The sequence below is a fragment of the Heterodontus francisci genome, chromosome 2 (genome assembly GCF_036365525.1).
Source record: "Heterodontus francisci isolate sHetFra1 chromosome 2, sHetFra1.hap1, whole genome shotgun sequence".
Taxonomy (NCBI): Eukaryota; Metazoa; Chordata; class Chondrichthyes; order Heterodontiformes; family Heterodontidae; genus Heterodontus; species Heterodontus francisci.
Genome location: NC_090372.1, coordinates 37273119 through 37290134, shown reverse-complemented (window position 1 = coordinate 37290134; position 17016 = coordinate 37273119). Strand labels below are relative to the sequence as shown.

Here is a 17016-nt window from a genome sequence, read left to right as displayed (position 1 = left end):
CTTACACCAGAAATAATGGGCAAGATTTTACCTCACTCAAAATCCATTCACTTACAGCTTAAATGGGCTCAATGACTGTGAAAGCTGACAGATAGTCATAAAAATGCAACTGATTCAATTATGTCCTTCCCAAGTGCCACCCTACTTAGCCTAACCTACATGTGACTCCAGTCCTGCATTATGTGCAGGACTCTCTATTCCTTGGGGTGTCCGCTGGTCGCAGAAGGCCCTAAGCGTGCCACTGAACACTAAGCTCCCTCTCCAGGGCCACCCGGGCACAGACAAGATTAAGGAATAGAGGAAGGCATCCAGAGCAACCCTGCCCCACTGCTGCTCACAACTCCCTGCACTCAACCCGGGCCTGTAACAATGTGGTTGACTCATAATATCCTCATGGAAACGAGGGATGGGCAATAAATGCTGCCTTATCAGGGTCATCCAAATCCCAATTAAAAAAAGGCTCAAGACGTTAATGCACACTTCTAATGCTTTGCTCAAGTTTCATTCAACTATTAAAGCAGAAGCATTCTTGCAGTATGCCATTGAGCAGTGATAAATAAATAATCTGCAGTCACATTTACTCTGAGAACCCTGCTCAAATGACTCCTACCTCCAGCATATGTACGCAAATATGTTCTAAAGTAAAGATTAATACTGGGTTATAACAAAATTCAGTGAATGCTCAGTTACATCACAGCCAGCATGGTATAATACACAGCACACCAAAACTTAATACAAATGGCATAGCAACTATAAGAAGGATAAACAACTCACCGCAAGAATCCACTGAGCGTAAAGGAAAAGAAACAGATCAAAGGGTAATGTAAAAAATACAGCAAGATGGACGACACAAAACAGAAAGCCTAAATGATTGAAATGAAGTGTTAAAATAACGAAGACATTTTTAAAATGACAAATCAAAGTTCACAGCTTAGCATACGCTGGAACAACTATTCCTCGATACATTTTACAGCATTTCAGGTTTCTTTCTTAAAGATTACTGAAGTGAAATAACCAAAATCTTAAGTAAGGCAGATGCAGGAGTTACGTGGCAGTTTCAGAAGATGGGGCTTTAGACCAGGAATCACAAACTGGATTCTGAATCCCAGTACTGGCAGTGGGATTCATAATAGAACTACTCCACATAAAGGAAGCAGTTCAATTTTACAGAATATAAGGAAATGAGACAAGGGTATTCCTTCCTATTTTTCTCAAACATGGCTTATGGCAACTCAACCATTGCATTAACTGGACTGGCTGCAGGATGAATCCTCTTCAGTAAGAGGGTGGGAGCAAAAAAAAACACATCATCCAGTAGCCTGGATACATGACAGATTACACAGTGGAATTATACAGTCTCAGCCCGATCCTGTGCATGCCACTTCTTGAAAATAAACGTCAAAAAAATCTGTCCAATTTTGTTCTTTAGAGGCACACAAAGACATTTCTGTTAATTAAAAAAGAATGCACAAAAGAAATGGATTATTCAAAGACCAATGTTCATTTTCACCATATTACCTTTAGTCCAAGTATGATTCATAATCTCTTAATTACAAATTTCCAATTGTCAGCTATCATTTCGAGAACAATGAACTTGGGATAGATTACATTCAATGACTCAACCCAGCTCCCAAACGAAGCACGATATCTTTAGTATATGTGGCAGAGGGAATATTGTTGTACCTGTGTCAAAACTGCACCTTTACCCATGAAAGTGCATCTATCAATTGAACTGACAAGTGTGGAATAATTTGTTTCGCTCATTCTCAGGATGTGGGTATCGCTGGCAAGGCTGGCATTTATTGGCCATCATTCATTGCCACGTGAAAGCAGTGGTGGTGATAGGCATTCACTTTGAAGCACTGGTAGTAATTTTGATACAACGAAGTGGCTTGTTAAGCCACCTAAGAGGACAATTAAGAGTCAACCATTCTGGTGTGGTATGGAGTTGCTGTTGACCAGGCAACCACTGCAGGCTCCATTACCTAAAAGCACATGAGTCAATTGGTTGGGTTCTTAACCACAAACCAACAGCTTTGTGGTCACTTCCACCACTTGATTTATTTATTTCCAGAATTTTTTTTAAGTGAATTCAAATACTCAAACTATTAGTGGTGTTCAAACCACAAAGACTCACAGAATTATACCTCACCACCATTGTCCCAGAATCCTCCCTCCCTGGGTATGTCTTGCCCTACCGGCAGAACAGACCCATACAGGTGGCAGCACAGTGGTATACAGTCAGGAGGGAGTGGCCCTGGGAGTCCTCAACATTGATTCTGGACCTCATGAAATCTCATGGCCATCCGGTCAAATATGGGCAAGGAAACCTCCTGCCGATTACCACCTACTGCCCTCCTGCAACTGATGAATCAGTGCTCCTCCTTGTTGAACACCAATTGGGAGAAGCATTGAGGGTAGGAAGGGCGAAGTATGTACCCTGAGTAGGGACTTCAATGTCCATCACCAAGAGTGGCTCGGTAGCACCACTACTGACAGAGCTGGTCAGGTCCTGAGGGACATGTCTGCCAGACTGGGCCTGCAGCAGGTGGGGAGAGAACCAACAAGAAGGAAAAACTTATTTGACCTTGTCCTCATCAATCTACCTGTTGCAGATGCATCTGTCCATTACAATATTGGTAGGAATGATCATCTCACGGTCCTTATGGAGACCAAGTACCGCCCTCTCACTGAGAACACAGTCCGGTGTGTTGTGTGGCATGACCACTGTGCTAGATGGAATAGATTCAGAACAGATCTAGCAGCTCAAAACTGGGCATCCATAAGATGCTGTGAGCCATCAGCAGCAGGAGAATTGTATTCAAACATAATCTGTAACCTCATGCCCGGCATGTCCCGCATCTACCATCACTATCAAAGCCAGGGGACCAACTCTGGTTCAATGAGGAGTATAGGGGAGCATGCTAGGAGCAGCACCAGGCATAACTAAAAATGAGAATGCCAACCAGGTGAAATTACATCACAGAACTACATGCTTGCTAAACAGCGGAAGCAGCATGCAATAGACCGAGCTAAATGATCCCACAACCAACGGATCAGTGCAAAGCTCTGGAACCCTGCTACATCTCAACATGAATGATAGTGAACAATTAAATGACTAACCAGAGGACGAGGCTCCACAAACATCCCTATGACGGGGGAGCCCAGCAAGTCAGTGTAAACAACAAGGCTAAAGCATTTACAACTATTTTCAGCCAGAGGTACTGAGTGAATGATGTATCTCAGCTTCCTCCTGAGGTCCCCAGCATCACAGGTGCCAGTCTTCAGCTAATTCGATTCACTCCACGTGACATCAATAAATGACTGAATGCACTGGATACAGCAAAGGCAGTGGGGGCCTGACAACATCCCGGCTGTTGTACTGAAGACATGTGTTCCAGAACTAGCCGTGCCCCAAGCCAAGCTGTTCCAGTTACAACACTGGCATCTACCCGGCAAAATGGAAAATTGCCCAGATAGGTCCTGCCTACAAAAAGCAGGACAAATCCAATCCAGCCAATTACCACCCCATCGGTCTACTCTCAATCATCAGCAAAGTGATGGAAGGCATTGTTGACAGTGCTATCGAGTAGCACTTAATCAACAATAACCTGCTCACTGACACTCAATTTGGGTTCTGCCAGGTCCATTCAGCTCCTGACTTCATAACAGCCTTGGTCCAAACATGGACAAAACAGCTGACCTCCAAATGGTGAGGTGGGAGTGACTACCCTTGACATCAAGGCAGCTTTTGACCGAGTGTGGCAGAAAGAAGCCCTAGCAAAATTGGAGTCAATGGGAATCGGGAAAACTCTCTACTGGTTGGAGTCCTACGGAGCACAAAGAAAGATGGTTGTGGTTGTTGCAGGCCAATCATCTCAGCCCCAGAACATCACTGCAGGAGTTTCTCAGGGTAGTGTCCTAGGTCCAACCATCTTCAGTGCTTCAACAATGACCTCCCCTCCATCATAAGGTCAGAAGTAGGGATGTTCGATGATAACACAGCATTCAGCACCATTCACTACTCCTCAACTACTAAAGCAGTCCGTGCCCACATGCAGCAAGATCTGGACAGTATTTAGGCTTGGGCTGATAAGTGGCAAGTAACACCTGTGCCACACAAATGCTAGACAATTACCATCTCCAACAAGGGAGAATCTAATCATCTCCCCTTGATGTTCAACAGCATTGCTATTGCTGAATTTCTGCACCCCTCACCCCGCATCAATATCCTGGGGGGGTTACTGTTGATCAGAAACTTAACTGGACCAGCCATGTAAATACCATGACTACAAGAAGCTGGGAATTCTACACTGAATAACACTTTTTTAAAATTCCAACTTTTTTAACTCAGTGACAGTGAAGGAACAGTGATATAATTACAAGTCAGGATGGTGTGTGATTTGGAGAGGAATGCACAGGTGGTGGTGTTCCCATATGTGTGCTGCCCTTGTCCTGTCTACCGCCTACAAGGCACAAGTCAGAACTGTCCAGTTGCCAACAACACTCAAGAAGCTCGACAGGTTCCAGGGTAAAGCAGCTCACTTGATCAGCACCCGATCTGCCATCTTAAACAGTGGCAGCATTGTGTACCATCTACAAAATGCGCTGCAACAACTTGCCAAGCCTCCTTCAACAGCACCTTCCAAACCCGCGAACTCTACCACCTGGAAGAACAAGGGCAGCAAACGCATGGGAACACCACCAACTGCAAGTTCCCGGTCAAGTCACACACCATTCTGACATGGAAATGTATAACTGTTCCTTCAGTCGCCAGGTCAAAATCCTGGAACTCTCCCCTGGACAGCATTATGAGCGCATCACATGGACGTCAGTGGTTCAAGAAGGCAGCTCACCACCACCTTCTCTCAAGGGCAATAAGTGCTGGTCTTGCCATTGATGCCCACATCCCATGAACGAATAAAAAAAAAAGTTCCAGGTCTGATCCCTGATCTCAGGCAGGCAATAGGACTAAGACAACTGGGCCCCATACCAAAGGCTGGAGTGAAAGGTGGTGGTGATCACTGGGGAAGGGGAAGTTCTATATCATATATAAAAATAAATCAGCCAGGGTCCCCCTTTTCGCTCACCAACAATTCCTGCTGGAATGTGTCTGCGTGAGGATGCCAAACAAGGACAGGATCGGGATGCAATACATCATACAGCGAAATAGCCGACTAACACTTACCAACGTGGATCACACATGAACAGCCATTGGCCTGAGGTTAACTGTGAATGGCTGGCACCAACACAACTATCCCACAGCACGAATTAGTGCAGTCCAAGAAAACATAGGAAAGATTTGGCTGGGAGAGAGGGAAGCCAAGTTCAGTATGGGCAATATACCCTTAACCCAACTGAAAGAACCAAGAGACATAATGTTGCTAACTTTAATTCTGCACTAAGATAGCTATCAGTGAAAATCTAGTAGTATTGCACACTTTTAGTTCTGCACAAGATACCTACAATAGTGCAAAGGACGCTTTTATTTTTGTCCCGTACAGTAATAGAAATATCTAATTAAACATTGTTAAACTCACAGAAGGCTCACTGGCAAAACAACAAACTGGAAAGTAATGCAGTCATGCATGCACAATAACAGCACTAAATGCATGCACCATGACTGAAGAAACTTGTTCTTCAAACTAGTACCTCTCCCTACATGTTATCTGAAGCCAGAATAACCTCCAACTTACACAACACAGCCATGAAAGCCCTTTCAAAGAGTGCTTTTCAGGGCTATGCTTAGGGTTCAATATCAATTTAGTACCATTAAGAAGCTGAATGATAACCAAATGTGCCGGTCATATCTGATCAGTGACCAAGCTACAGAAAAAACTGTTCACTAAAGTTGAGATGACTAAACAAGAAAATGTTAAACTATAAATTTATTTATTACAGATAACCATCAGTACGTCAAATGCAGCAACTCAGTCTGAGATCCTGGGACAGTGTAACATAAAGTGGCCTAAACCTTAAAACATTTCATAAGCTATTAGCTAAATTTAAAGCTTTCCTCCTACAAAAATAGAGGTAATACTTAATTCAGTCTTTTTCGCAAATACCTCGAGTCATAGAGTTATACAGCACAGAAACAGGCCCTTCGGCCCATCATGTCTGTGCCGGCCACCAAGCACCTAACTATTCTAATCCCATTTTCCAGCACTTGGCCTGTAGCCTTATATGCTATGGCGTTTCAAGTGCTCATCTAAATACTTCTTAAATGTTGTTCCTGTAAGGAAAAGTCCTTTAAGTATTAGGCCAACCCACTATAACACTCTCTCAATGTTTCAACATCCATTCACTGATCTGTTTTTCCCTTTCTCACTCTCTTTTTCTCTCCCCACACCCAGTAAAACCTCTTTTTGTTAAAGGCACTATATAAAGTTATGTGAAGGCAATGCCTTTTTGATGCAAAAAAAGTCTCTCAAAATCAAACCAGAAAGAATTGACAAAGTAACTATTTGTAAAACTGTTACAGTCCATTCTAATTTCCCTATCAAATAGAACCCAACTGCCAGCTGCTGTAATCTAATAAACTGTCAAAGATAAAAAATCAGGTCAATTTATAGGACTACAAAGGTGCAGTAAACTAGCATGTGGACGCCCTGCAGCACAGAAAAAGTTCTCATTCGTAGCTGGGTCTGTTTGAGAAGAGATACATAGTAGAGGCGAGGCAGTTCCTCTAAAGGAAACGTTGACTGATGGGTCAATCCATGGCTTGTGAATAGCCCAAAGCAGCACAGTAACAATTTGCCTCCATTTGAGAGACTGCTAGGTTGCAAAGGGGAAAGAGAGTGTGAGCAAGACAGAACCAGAGGAAGCCCCCATTTTGAATCCTCCTGGTATAGATGGCCCAATTAACGTTTAAAAGAAACTAGATGAATGGGGCATTAAAAACTCCCCTTGGTTTACCAACACTCTAATGTATAACTTTCACCACTCTCTAAAGAGCCAATGACTTACAGATTGTGTGTTTTGTTGAACATTTTTGGGTGGGATAACAGGGGGTGAAGTTTACAAGAGAAAGCAGGTTACTTTGCTGTTTTACAATTATTTACTGGTTGATGAAAATCAAAATTGCACTTACAAAATGTGCTGACGTAAAAAGGGATAAGATTATTATGTTTAGTTTTGAGGCAACAAAGCATGGGGATCCATTTTTGTTTGCTGTGCACAGCCGGTTTGCTGCAGTGTGTGGTCCCTTTAAGATTGACATTCGTCCACGCACCTTAAAGGGAGTGTTGCTTGTAATTGGCTTGTTTATTCCCTACACGGCACATTCCCAATTGCTGTATGACAGTGCATAGAGCCACAGAGTTATACAGCACAGAAACAGGCCCTTCGGCCCATCATGTTCGTGCCAGCCATCAGCTTAGAGAGAACATTGCTCTGCAGTAAATATACACCCATAGAAAGAGAGCAACGGGATCCCCCTGCAGTGTATATCTCCATACATATAGATAGTACAACTGGATTCCTGCCACTGACTTAAATCAGACATCTCAATTCGTTAATTCTCCCTTTGCATTATATAATGGCTTCTAACAGAAAGTGTTGGAATTCCTGGTGCCGGGAAATCCACCCAATATTTATACTGAGGTGCACATTCCACAACACCAGCAATAGCAGAAACAATTGCAAGTGTGCAATTCTTTGAAAATCACAAGTTCTATTCTCTATTTTCTAGCCAAGAAAGAACCCCACATATCAGCAAGTGACGAGTAAAAGAAAATGGCACCTGCTATCAAATGTGGTGGTGTTGATATTTGTCACAGCCTCTGGAACAGCCTAGCACAACAAGCCAAGGTAGCTGTCACTCCACCATGGCGCTGCTGCCCCTTCACATTACAACACTGACACTGAAGACAGAGCTATTGCATCAAGCAGTGCCGTAATACAACTGGAGCAAACTTTTGTTCTCCTCAGGCTTTGGTGACCAGCCACTCTGCAAGGTCAACATGGAAAACAGAGCCCCAGAACAACAGGAACTCTTTCCCACAAAAGAAAACAGCGGAGATTGCTGATAATTTATTAAAGTACCTTGAAATTGTCACTAAAGCAGAGAGAAAAAGTTAACTTCATCATACTCAGCCAAGTAAATAAGGGTTCCGAAGAAGGGTCACTGACCCGAAACGTTAACTCTGCTTCTCTTTCCACAGATGCTGCCAGACCTGCTGAGTGATTCCAGCATTTCTTGTTTTTGTTTTGAAGTAAATAAGGGCATTCCTTATGTTCCCTTAACACTGTATTTTAAAAAGGTTACTTTTAAATTCAAATACTGAATTACAACTGAGAAATGTCTAAAAAATAACTCACCCAGAGAAATCTGTGGCCAACAGTCCATAATTAAAGATATATACTCTGCTAATTTGGCACAGTGTGAGATAGCCCATTGCGGCTACAAAGGAATACCTAAGGAATAAAAAACATAAATGTATTGAAATTATCACCATGTTGTTTCATGTAGCAAAAGAAAACTAAAACATCCTGCATTTTCTCAAAGAAACATTCCCAATTTTCTCACTTCTACCGCAAGTGCTGGTTCTGGCATACAGTATCCATTGCGAGGAGCCACCCTCTGGTAATTCATTCAGGTCAGCCTCGACATTGAGTGGAGTCAGTTTGGAGGAAAGGAATCCCAATCAGTCCCAATCCAGACTTTGCACAGAATCCATACATACAACAACTTGCATTACAAAACATAGCAAAACGTCCGTTGGTGCTTCACAAAAGTGAGATCAGGTTTGAAAAAAAAAAAAAATCGACACCGAGCCAAAGGAGGAGACAGTAGGACAGGTGACCAAAACCTTGGTCAAAGAGGTAGTTTTTGAAAGGAGAATCTTACAGAAAGAGGGAGAGACACAGTAGTTTAGATTGATTCAAAGTCTTTAAGGCAGAAAGCAATGGTGGAATGAAGGATGTAGAGATGAACAAGAGGTCAGAACTGAAAGTGAGTTACACACACCAGGCTGAATTTTGTTCAGCTCCCAACGTTAGGCTCCTTTGGGGGAAGGCAGAAGATCGAAGCAGCAGCAGCCCGCCACAGAGCCCGACACCAGGATTGTCGGGCCGAATCTTCCCAGCAGCAGGGAAGCTCCGTGGCGGATCCTCCGCCACTTTGCTGCGGGACCATGCCTTAAATATTGAAATTACATCTTTGCATACATTTAAATTGAATTAGCTGCGATCTTACCAGTGGTTCCAGATCTTCAGCGTGACGGGCGGCACTCACGCACCTTCACTTTCCCATCCAGGGAAAGCTGGCACCACCGAGGTGGGGGGTGGGGGGGGGGGGGGGTGAGGAGGGAACTCAGCATTTGTACTGTGTTGTAGTGTAGTGAGGGGTGGGGGGGGGGGCCGAGGGGTGAAATTTACACTTTGTGCTGTTGGGGGAAGAACGGGCCAACTCTGTAATTTTATTGTATTTGGAGGGGGGGGGGGCAAGCATTTATTTTCAGTGTAGTGGGGAGGGGGCAACTCTCTATTTTCTACGCAGGGCTGGCAGCCCTTTAAAAATGGCACCAGCGCCTGCGCAGAGACAGTTGATGCCATTCACAGCGTCGCCAAGGCCACCCACCCTGCATAATATGAGCCGCCGGGCCCAAGATCGCGGCGATGTGGCAGTGGGCAGCAGACGCCTGCCAGCTGCCATTTTGTACACCCGCCACCTCTCCCGGTAGCAGGAAAACAAAATCCAGCCCACCCATTCTAGTGGGTGTCACCGACAGCAGAATTCCTGGTTTGATTTTTCCTTTCCTTAGTTCAGGAATGCCAAGGTCAACTTTAGTTACCTCCACAACTATTGAGCCAGCTCGGGGCAGAACCCAGGACCTTCCTGGTCTATATGGCTCAGTATCACACTAGGATGCTGCACAACCCACTGAGCCACCAAGGTGTTAACAATTTTCATAAATGTCAGGACATGTTCTAAACTTTCCTCAGTTTCTACAGCTTCACCATCAATATTACACCAACTCTTAATACCATCGCGTTTGCTAACCCACAGACGTACACCTCATCATACATTGTATGTACGAATCAGTCAATCACTTGTGGCATATTGTACAGGAATTCAAGACCAATTTGAATTTTGCAGGTCAAGCAAGGTTGTTGATTCAACGTAATGAAACTAATGTAGGGGAGGTCAAGAGAGTAGAGAAGCAAATGGGGAGGGGAAAGAGAACTTAGTGGGAGAGAAGAAGGGCTGGGGAGACAGTAAGATGGGGGAAAGGAAAGCGGAGAAGAGGAGCTTGGCAGAGCAGCAGAATGAATGGGGTTGGGGGGGGCACTGCCCAAAGGCTGCTAGTGTAGCTGCGGGGTTCAACATCCATGGCAACAGGTGCGGCCTCAGCATTATTGTTGCACCCATTACTTGGGGGAGAAGGGATGGAGGGGGTGAAATAAAGGGAGAAGGAAATGGGAGGGGATAGGATGAGGGAGAGGATGAGAAGTGGGTAGGGAGAAGGGAAAGGAAGGGGAGAGGAGAACCATGGCTGCGAGAGAGGAAGGATGGGAAAAAGGGGCACAATATGGAGCACTGTTCAGTGGACAATTGGACCAGGGCAAGCAGATGTAATTCACTCCCCATTTTGAAGTCATATTTTAAATCTAATCCATTACTACTTCCAAAGTATAGCAGAAACCCCCAAGGTAAACTTCTCACATTGTCAGTATACCTTCCCACCCGTGGTGGCACTGTAATGTAGTTTATGATGTATTATATAATCAGGTAACACACCCCAACAGATGCAGAACTGCACATATTCACTGAAATGCATCATACTATAAGTAACAGAAGATTTTTTTTCATATAAATAAGAAAAGCTAACTCCCAGTTCTACATAAAATTGTCAAAAATGAAATTAAAATAATCCTGAATGGCTTTCTTGCAAGTCTGTTTTCCTCAAGTGGCCATCCAATTTCCTCTTGAAGTCATTGATTGTCTCCGCTTCTACCACCCCTGTGGGCAGCAAGATCCAAGTCATAAATAATAACCTCATAGTCCCGCAACCCTGGACTGCCACTTCTACGTCCTTCCCAAAATCCACAAACAGGACTGTCCTGGCGGACCCATCGTTTCAGCCTGTTCCTGCCCCACTGAACATATTTCTTCCTATCTTGACTCGATCTTTTCTCCTCTGGTCCAGTCTCTTCCCACCTACATCCATGACTCTACTGACGCCCTACGTCATTTTGACAATTTCCAGTTTCCTGGCCCTAACCGCCTCCACTTCACTACGGACATCCAGTCTCTCTACACCTCCATTCCCCCACCAGGACAGTTCGAGGGCTCGCCGCTTCTTCCTTGAACAGAGGCCCAACCAGTCCCCATCCACCACCCTCCTCCGCCTGGCTGAACTTATTCTCACATTGAACAACTTCTCCTTCAACTCCACTCACTTCCTTCAAGTAAAAGATGTTGCTATGGGTACTCGCATGGGTCCTAGTTATGCCTGACTTTTTGTGGGATATGTCGAGCATTCCTTGTTCCAGTCCTACTCAGGCCCCCTCCCTCAACTCTTTTCCCAGTACATTGATGACTGTATTGGTGCAGTTTCCTGCTCCCACCCCGAACTGGAAAACTTTATCAAATTTGATTCCAATTTACACCCTCTCTCACCTTTACATGGTCCATCTGTGAAACTTCACTTCCCTTCCCTTCCTCCACTTCGCTGTCTCCATCTCTGGGGATTGGCTGTTTACTAATATTCATTATAAGCCCACCAACTCCCACAGCTACCTTGACTACACTTCTTCATGCCCTGCCTCCTGCAAGGACATTCCATTCTCACAGTTTCTCCATCTCCAACGCATCTGCTCTGATGATGCAACCTTCCACAACAGTGCTTCGGATAGGTCTTCCTTTTCCCTCAACCGAGGATTCCCCCCCCCCCCATTGTTGTTGACAGGGCCCTCAACCATGTCCAGCCCATTTCCCACATCTGTGCCCTCACCCCTTCCCCTCCCTCCCAGAACAACAGGGTTCCTCTCGTCCTCACTCTCCACCCCACCAGCCTCCACATCCAAAGCATCATCCTCCTCCATTTCCGCGACATCCAGCGTGATGCCACGACCAGACGCATCTTCCCCTCCTCTCCGGTCAGCATTCTGAAGGAATTGTTCCCTCCGCGACACCCTGGTCCACTCCTCCATTACCCCCCCCGACACCTTCTCATGCAATCGCAAGAGGTGTAATACTTGCCCTTTACCTCCTCTCTCCTACTATCGAAGGCCCCAAACACTCCTTTCGGGTGAAGCAGCGATTTACTTGTACTTCTTTCAATTTAGTATACTGTATTGGCTGCTCACCATGCAGTCTCCTCTACATTGGGGAGATGAAATGCAGATTGGGCGGACGAACCGCAGATTGGGTGACCGCTTTGCGGAACACCTCCGCTCAGTCCGAGAACATGACCCAGAGCTCCCTGTCGTTTGCCATTTCAACACACACCCCTGCTCTCATGCCCACATCTCTCTCCTGGACTTGCTGCAGTGTTCCAGGGAACATCAATGCAAGCTTGGGGAACTGCACCTCATTTACCGATTAGGCACGATACAGCCTACCGGACTGAATATCGAGTTCAATCATTTCAGAGCATGACTGGCTACCCCCCACTCCCTCCAACCCCATTTTTTATTTGTAGTTTTCTATTTTTATTTTATTTAAGTTTGTTTCATCATTCATTTTTTTAACCATATGCCTGTCCACTTTTTTCATGTTTGTGCTTTTGGCTAGCATTTCATTATTCTGTCATTTAACACCCTCTCTGCACTAACGCATTGTCTTTCACGACACCATTAACACACTTTGCCTTTGCCCCATGACCTCCTTGTCCATTATTCTCTGTGACCATCTGTCTTATCAACACCTTCCCTTTTGTTCTCTTTTGCCCACCCCCGCTTTATTTGCTTAAAACCTATTACATTTCTAACCTTTGCCTGTTCTGATGGAAGGTCACTGACCCGAAACGTTAACTCTGCTTCTCTCGCCACAGATGCTGCCAGACCTGCTGAGTATTTCCAGCACTTTTTGTTTTTATTTCAGATTTCCAGCATCTACAGTATTTTGTTTTTATTTAAGTTGCAGACTATTACCACCCACCGCATGAAAACCGTCTTCCTCATATTCCCCCTGCACCTCTTGCCCAAAACTTTCAATCTGTGTTCCCTAGTCCTTGTATCATTAGTTAATGGGAACAGTTTTCCCTGTCTAACTTATCTAAGCCTGTCATAATCTTGTACATTTATATTAAATCTCCCCTTAATCTCCTTTGTTCTGAGGAGAACCACCCAATTTTTTCCAACCTAACCTAAAAACCCTATCCCTTGAATCATTCTGGTGAATCTTCTCTGCACATCCTTCCTGAAGTGTGGTGACCAGAACTGGATGCAATACTCCAGTTGGGGCCTAAGCAGAGCGTTATAAAGGTACAGCATAACTTCCCTGCTTTAGTACTCAATGCCTCTATTTATGAAGCCCAAGATCCCATATGCTTTACGAACCATTCCCTCAGTGTGTCCTGCCACCTTCAAAGATGAACCCCAGGTCCCTCTCTTCCTATACTCTTTAGAACTGCGCCATTAAGTTTATATTGGCTCACCTTACCCCTTCTGATGAAATACATCACCTCACACTTGTCTGTATCAAATTCCATCTGCCACCTGTTTGTCCGTTCTGCTAGTCTATCGATGTCCTGTTGCAGGCGGTTCACATCGTCCTGTTTGCCACTCCTCCAGGTTTGGTATCATCTGCAAATTTTGAAATTCTACTCTGTACTCCAAAATCCAGGTCATTAATATACAGCAAAAAAAGCAGTGATCCGAGCACTGACCCTTAGGGAACACCAATCTCTACTATCCTCCAGCCTGAAACACAACCATTTACCTTGACTCGCTGTTTTCTGTCCTTAAGCCAATTTTTTGTCCAACTGGACACCAACCCTCCTATTCAATGAGCCTCAATTTTGTTAACCAGCCATTTTAATGTGGTACCTTATCAAACCCTTTCCTAAAATCCATATAAACAACATCCCTTCATTTACCTTTTCTGTTACTTCATCAAAAAATTAAATTACAAATCCATACTAGCTATCCTTAATTAACTCGAACCTCTCGAAAAATGTGTTGATTTTTTTCCCTGATTATTGTTTCTAAAACCTTACATACCACTGATGTTAAACTAACTGGCCTGTATTTGCTGTGACTGTCCTTACACGCTTTCTTGAATAAGATGGTTACATTTGCCACTCACCAACCCTCTGGCACCTCCCCTGTATCCAGGGAAGATTGGAAGATTATGGCAAGCCCTTCCGCTATCTCCACCCCCACTTCCTTTAGCAACCTGGGATGCAAGCCATCCGGACCAGGTGACTTATCTACCCTGAGCATCGCCAGCCTTTTCAGTACATCCCCCCTCTCAATTTTTACCCTATCCATTGTCTCCACTCTCTCCGTGTCTACCAATATTTTGTCAGATTCCACTTCCTTCGTGAACACCGATACAAAGAATTCATTAAGTATATTAGCCTTGCCCTGTGCCTCGATGCATTTATTACCCTCTTTGTCCCTAATAGGCCCCAAGCCACCTCTTACTACACACTTACTATTCACATGCCACTAGAAAATGTTTGGGTTCCCTTTTATGTTGACTGCTATTCTATTCTCAGTCTTTCTTTGCCTCTTCACCCCACCTTTCAACTTGCTGTATGTGGCCTGGTTCTCACTTGAAAAGTTGACCTGACATGCATCCTACACCCTCTTTTTTGTTTCATCATAATCACTATCTCCCTCATTATCCAAGGAGCCCCGTTATTGGTTCCCTTACCTTTCACTTTCCTTGGAATGTACCTAGCCTGTTCCTGAAGCATCTCTTCCTTAGAGATAACCCATTGTTCCGATACAGTTCTTCCCATCAGTCTTTGGTTCCATTCTACCTGAGCTAGATCCCTTCTCATCGCATTGAAATTAGCCTCTTCCAATCTAACTTATTTTGTTCCTTGCTTTTCTGCATTACGATTCTAAATCTTATGATAAGATGCTCACTCTTACCCAAGGGCTCCCCAACAGACACCTGGTCCACTTGGCCCATTTCAGTTCCCAGCGCCAGATCCAGCAATGCCTCCTTTCTAGTTGGGCTGAGAACGTGCTGATCAAGGAAGTTCTCCTGAACACATTTAAAAAATTCCTCCCCCTCCTTACCCTTTACTCTAACATTATCCCAAACGATATCTGGATAATTAAAGTCCCCCAATATCACCACGCTACAGTTATTGTACATCTCTGATTTCCCTGCAGATTCGCTCCTCTATCTCTCTCTCAGTATTTGGAGGCCTATAGAATACCCCCCAGTACTGTGATCTTAGCCATTTTTCTTCTCAACTCTAACAAATGGATTCTGTTCTTTCTCCTTCAAGGACATCCTCCTTTCCCAACACTACAATGTCTTCCCTAATCAATACTACCACCCTACCTCCCTTTTTTCCACGTTATCTTTTCTGAACACTTTATTTCCTTGTATATTAAGTACCCAGTCCTTGTCATTTTTAAGCCACGTTTCCGTTATTGCCACTACATATTCCCACACGGCTATTTGTACTTGTAGCTCACTAAGCTTATTCACCACACTTGGTGCCTTTACACACATGAATTGTAATCCTGTCTTTGCATTCCTTGTAGTCCTTCTCAGTCTGCTCCCACCTAATATAAAATTATTTCCTTCTCTAGTACTGTCTTACACTCTCACATTATGCACCTTATTCCTCTTTTCTACTTCTATCTGCTGGTGCCCATCTCCTTGCCAATTTAGTTTGAACCCTCCCCAACCACACTAGTGAACCTTCCCGCAAGAACATTGTCCCAGTCCTGTTGAGATGCAACCCGTCCCTTCTGAATAGGGGTCTCCTGCCCCAGAACTGGCCCCAATGCCTCAAGAATCTGAGGCTCTCCCTCCTGCACCATGCTTCAAGCCATGCATTGATCCTCCCCATCTTCCTATTTCTACTCTCATTAGCACATGGCACTGGGAGTAATTACTACTCTCGAGGTCATATTCGTTAACTTCCTCCCTAGCTCCTGAAAATCTGACTCTGGGACCTCAATAACTGCCTTTGCTATGTCGTTAGTACCAATGTGTACCACACTTCTGGCTCACTCCTTTCCCGCTGCAGAAGATCCTGCACCCTGTCAGTGATTTCCTTTACCTTGACACCAGGGAGGCAACACACCATGTGAGACTCAGGATAACCATTACAGAAATACCTATCTGTCCCCTGATATGGAATCACCAAAAGGAACTGCATTTCTGCACTTTGCTGCTCACTGCTGTACAGTCCCATGCCTATTAGTGCCATGGTTTGACTGCACTCCGTCAAGGTGTCGACACTCTCAGCAGTCTCCAAAGTTGACAGCGACAGTGGCATACACCCTGAAGACTTCTTAATGAGGCAATGAAAATCTATTTACATCAATTCTTCCAGAACAGTTTCCTCACATCTTTGACAAGTCTAACCAACAGTGAGCACCCCTTACCTTGATCTAGTGGTGCTTTGGGCCTAGCTACTTCCTCTGACCTCAAATGCAACTCCCCACTTCATCCATTGCTAACTTCTTGGTTTCCTCTTGCACACCAAACATTTCTTTCCTCTTTGACAACTCAACTCCATTAAGCCCAGTTCATCCAAAACTAGATTATTGCTCCAGTATCTGAGAAGGCTTTTAAATTTCCTCCTTTCCCTCCTCTCCTACAGATGCCAACTCCCTGCTGAAGCATGGTTCCATAGACTCAAGACAGCCTCCAGTACCTCACCCACAAGCTCATTCTTCACACATGAGCTTTCACAGTGAATACCAGCAGAATTTTCAACGCTGTGAATTCACCGCTGCACCCAATCTTGTGCTCCTCCAACATCCACACACAAAACATGCACAACCAGCAAAGAGGAAAATGAAGTGCGGTCAATTTTCCCCTTTGTAACCCAAAAGGCCTCAAGCCCAACCGTATCGTCATCTTAACCA

General features: G+C 44.5%; 1 protein-coding gene across 4 annotated transcripts in view; it reads right to left on the bottom strand.

Moving 5' to 3' along the window:
- The window catches only part of mboat1 (membrane bound O-acyltransferase domain containing 1), a 198105-nt gene that overhangs the window by 128738 nt on the left and 52351 nt on the right, over positions 1-17016 (bottom strand). For 3 of the 4 annotated variants that reach the window (XM_068057027.1, XM_068057055.1, XM_068057047.1), the window contains one exon: positions 8320-8415. The exons of the other annotated variant lie outside the window; for it this stretch is intronic. In XM_068057027.1, the coding sequence (XP_067913128.1) occupies positions 8320-8415 (96 nt within the window). The remainder of the gene's footprint in view (positions 1-8319; positions 8416-17016) is intronic. 4 annotated transcript variants of the gene reach the window in all.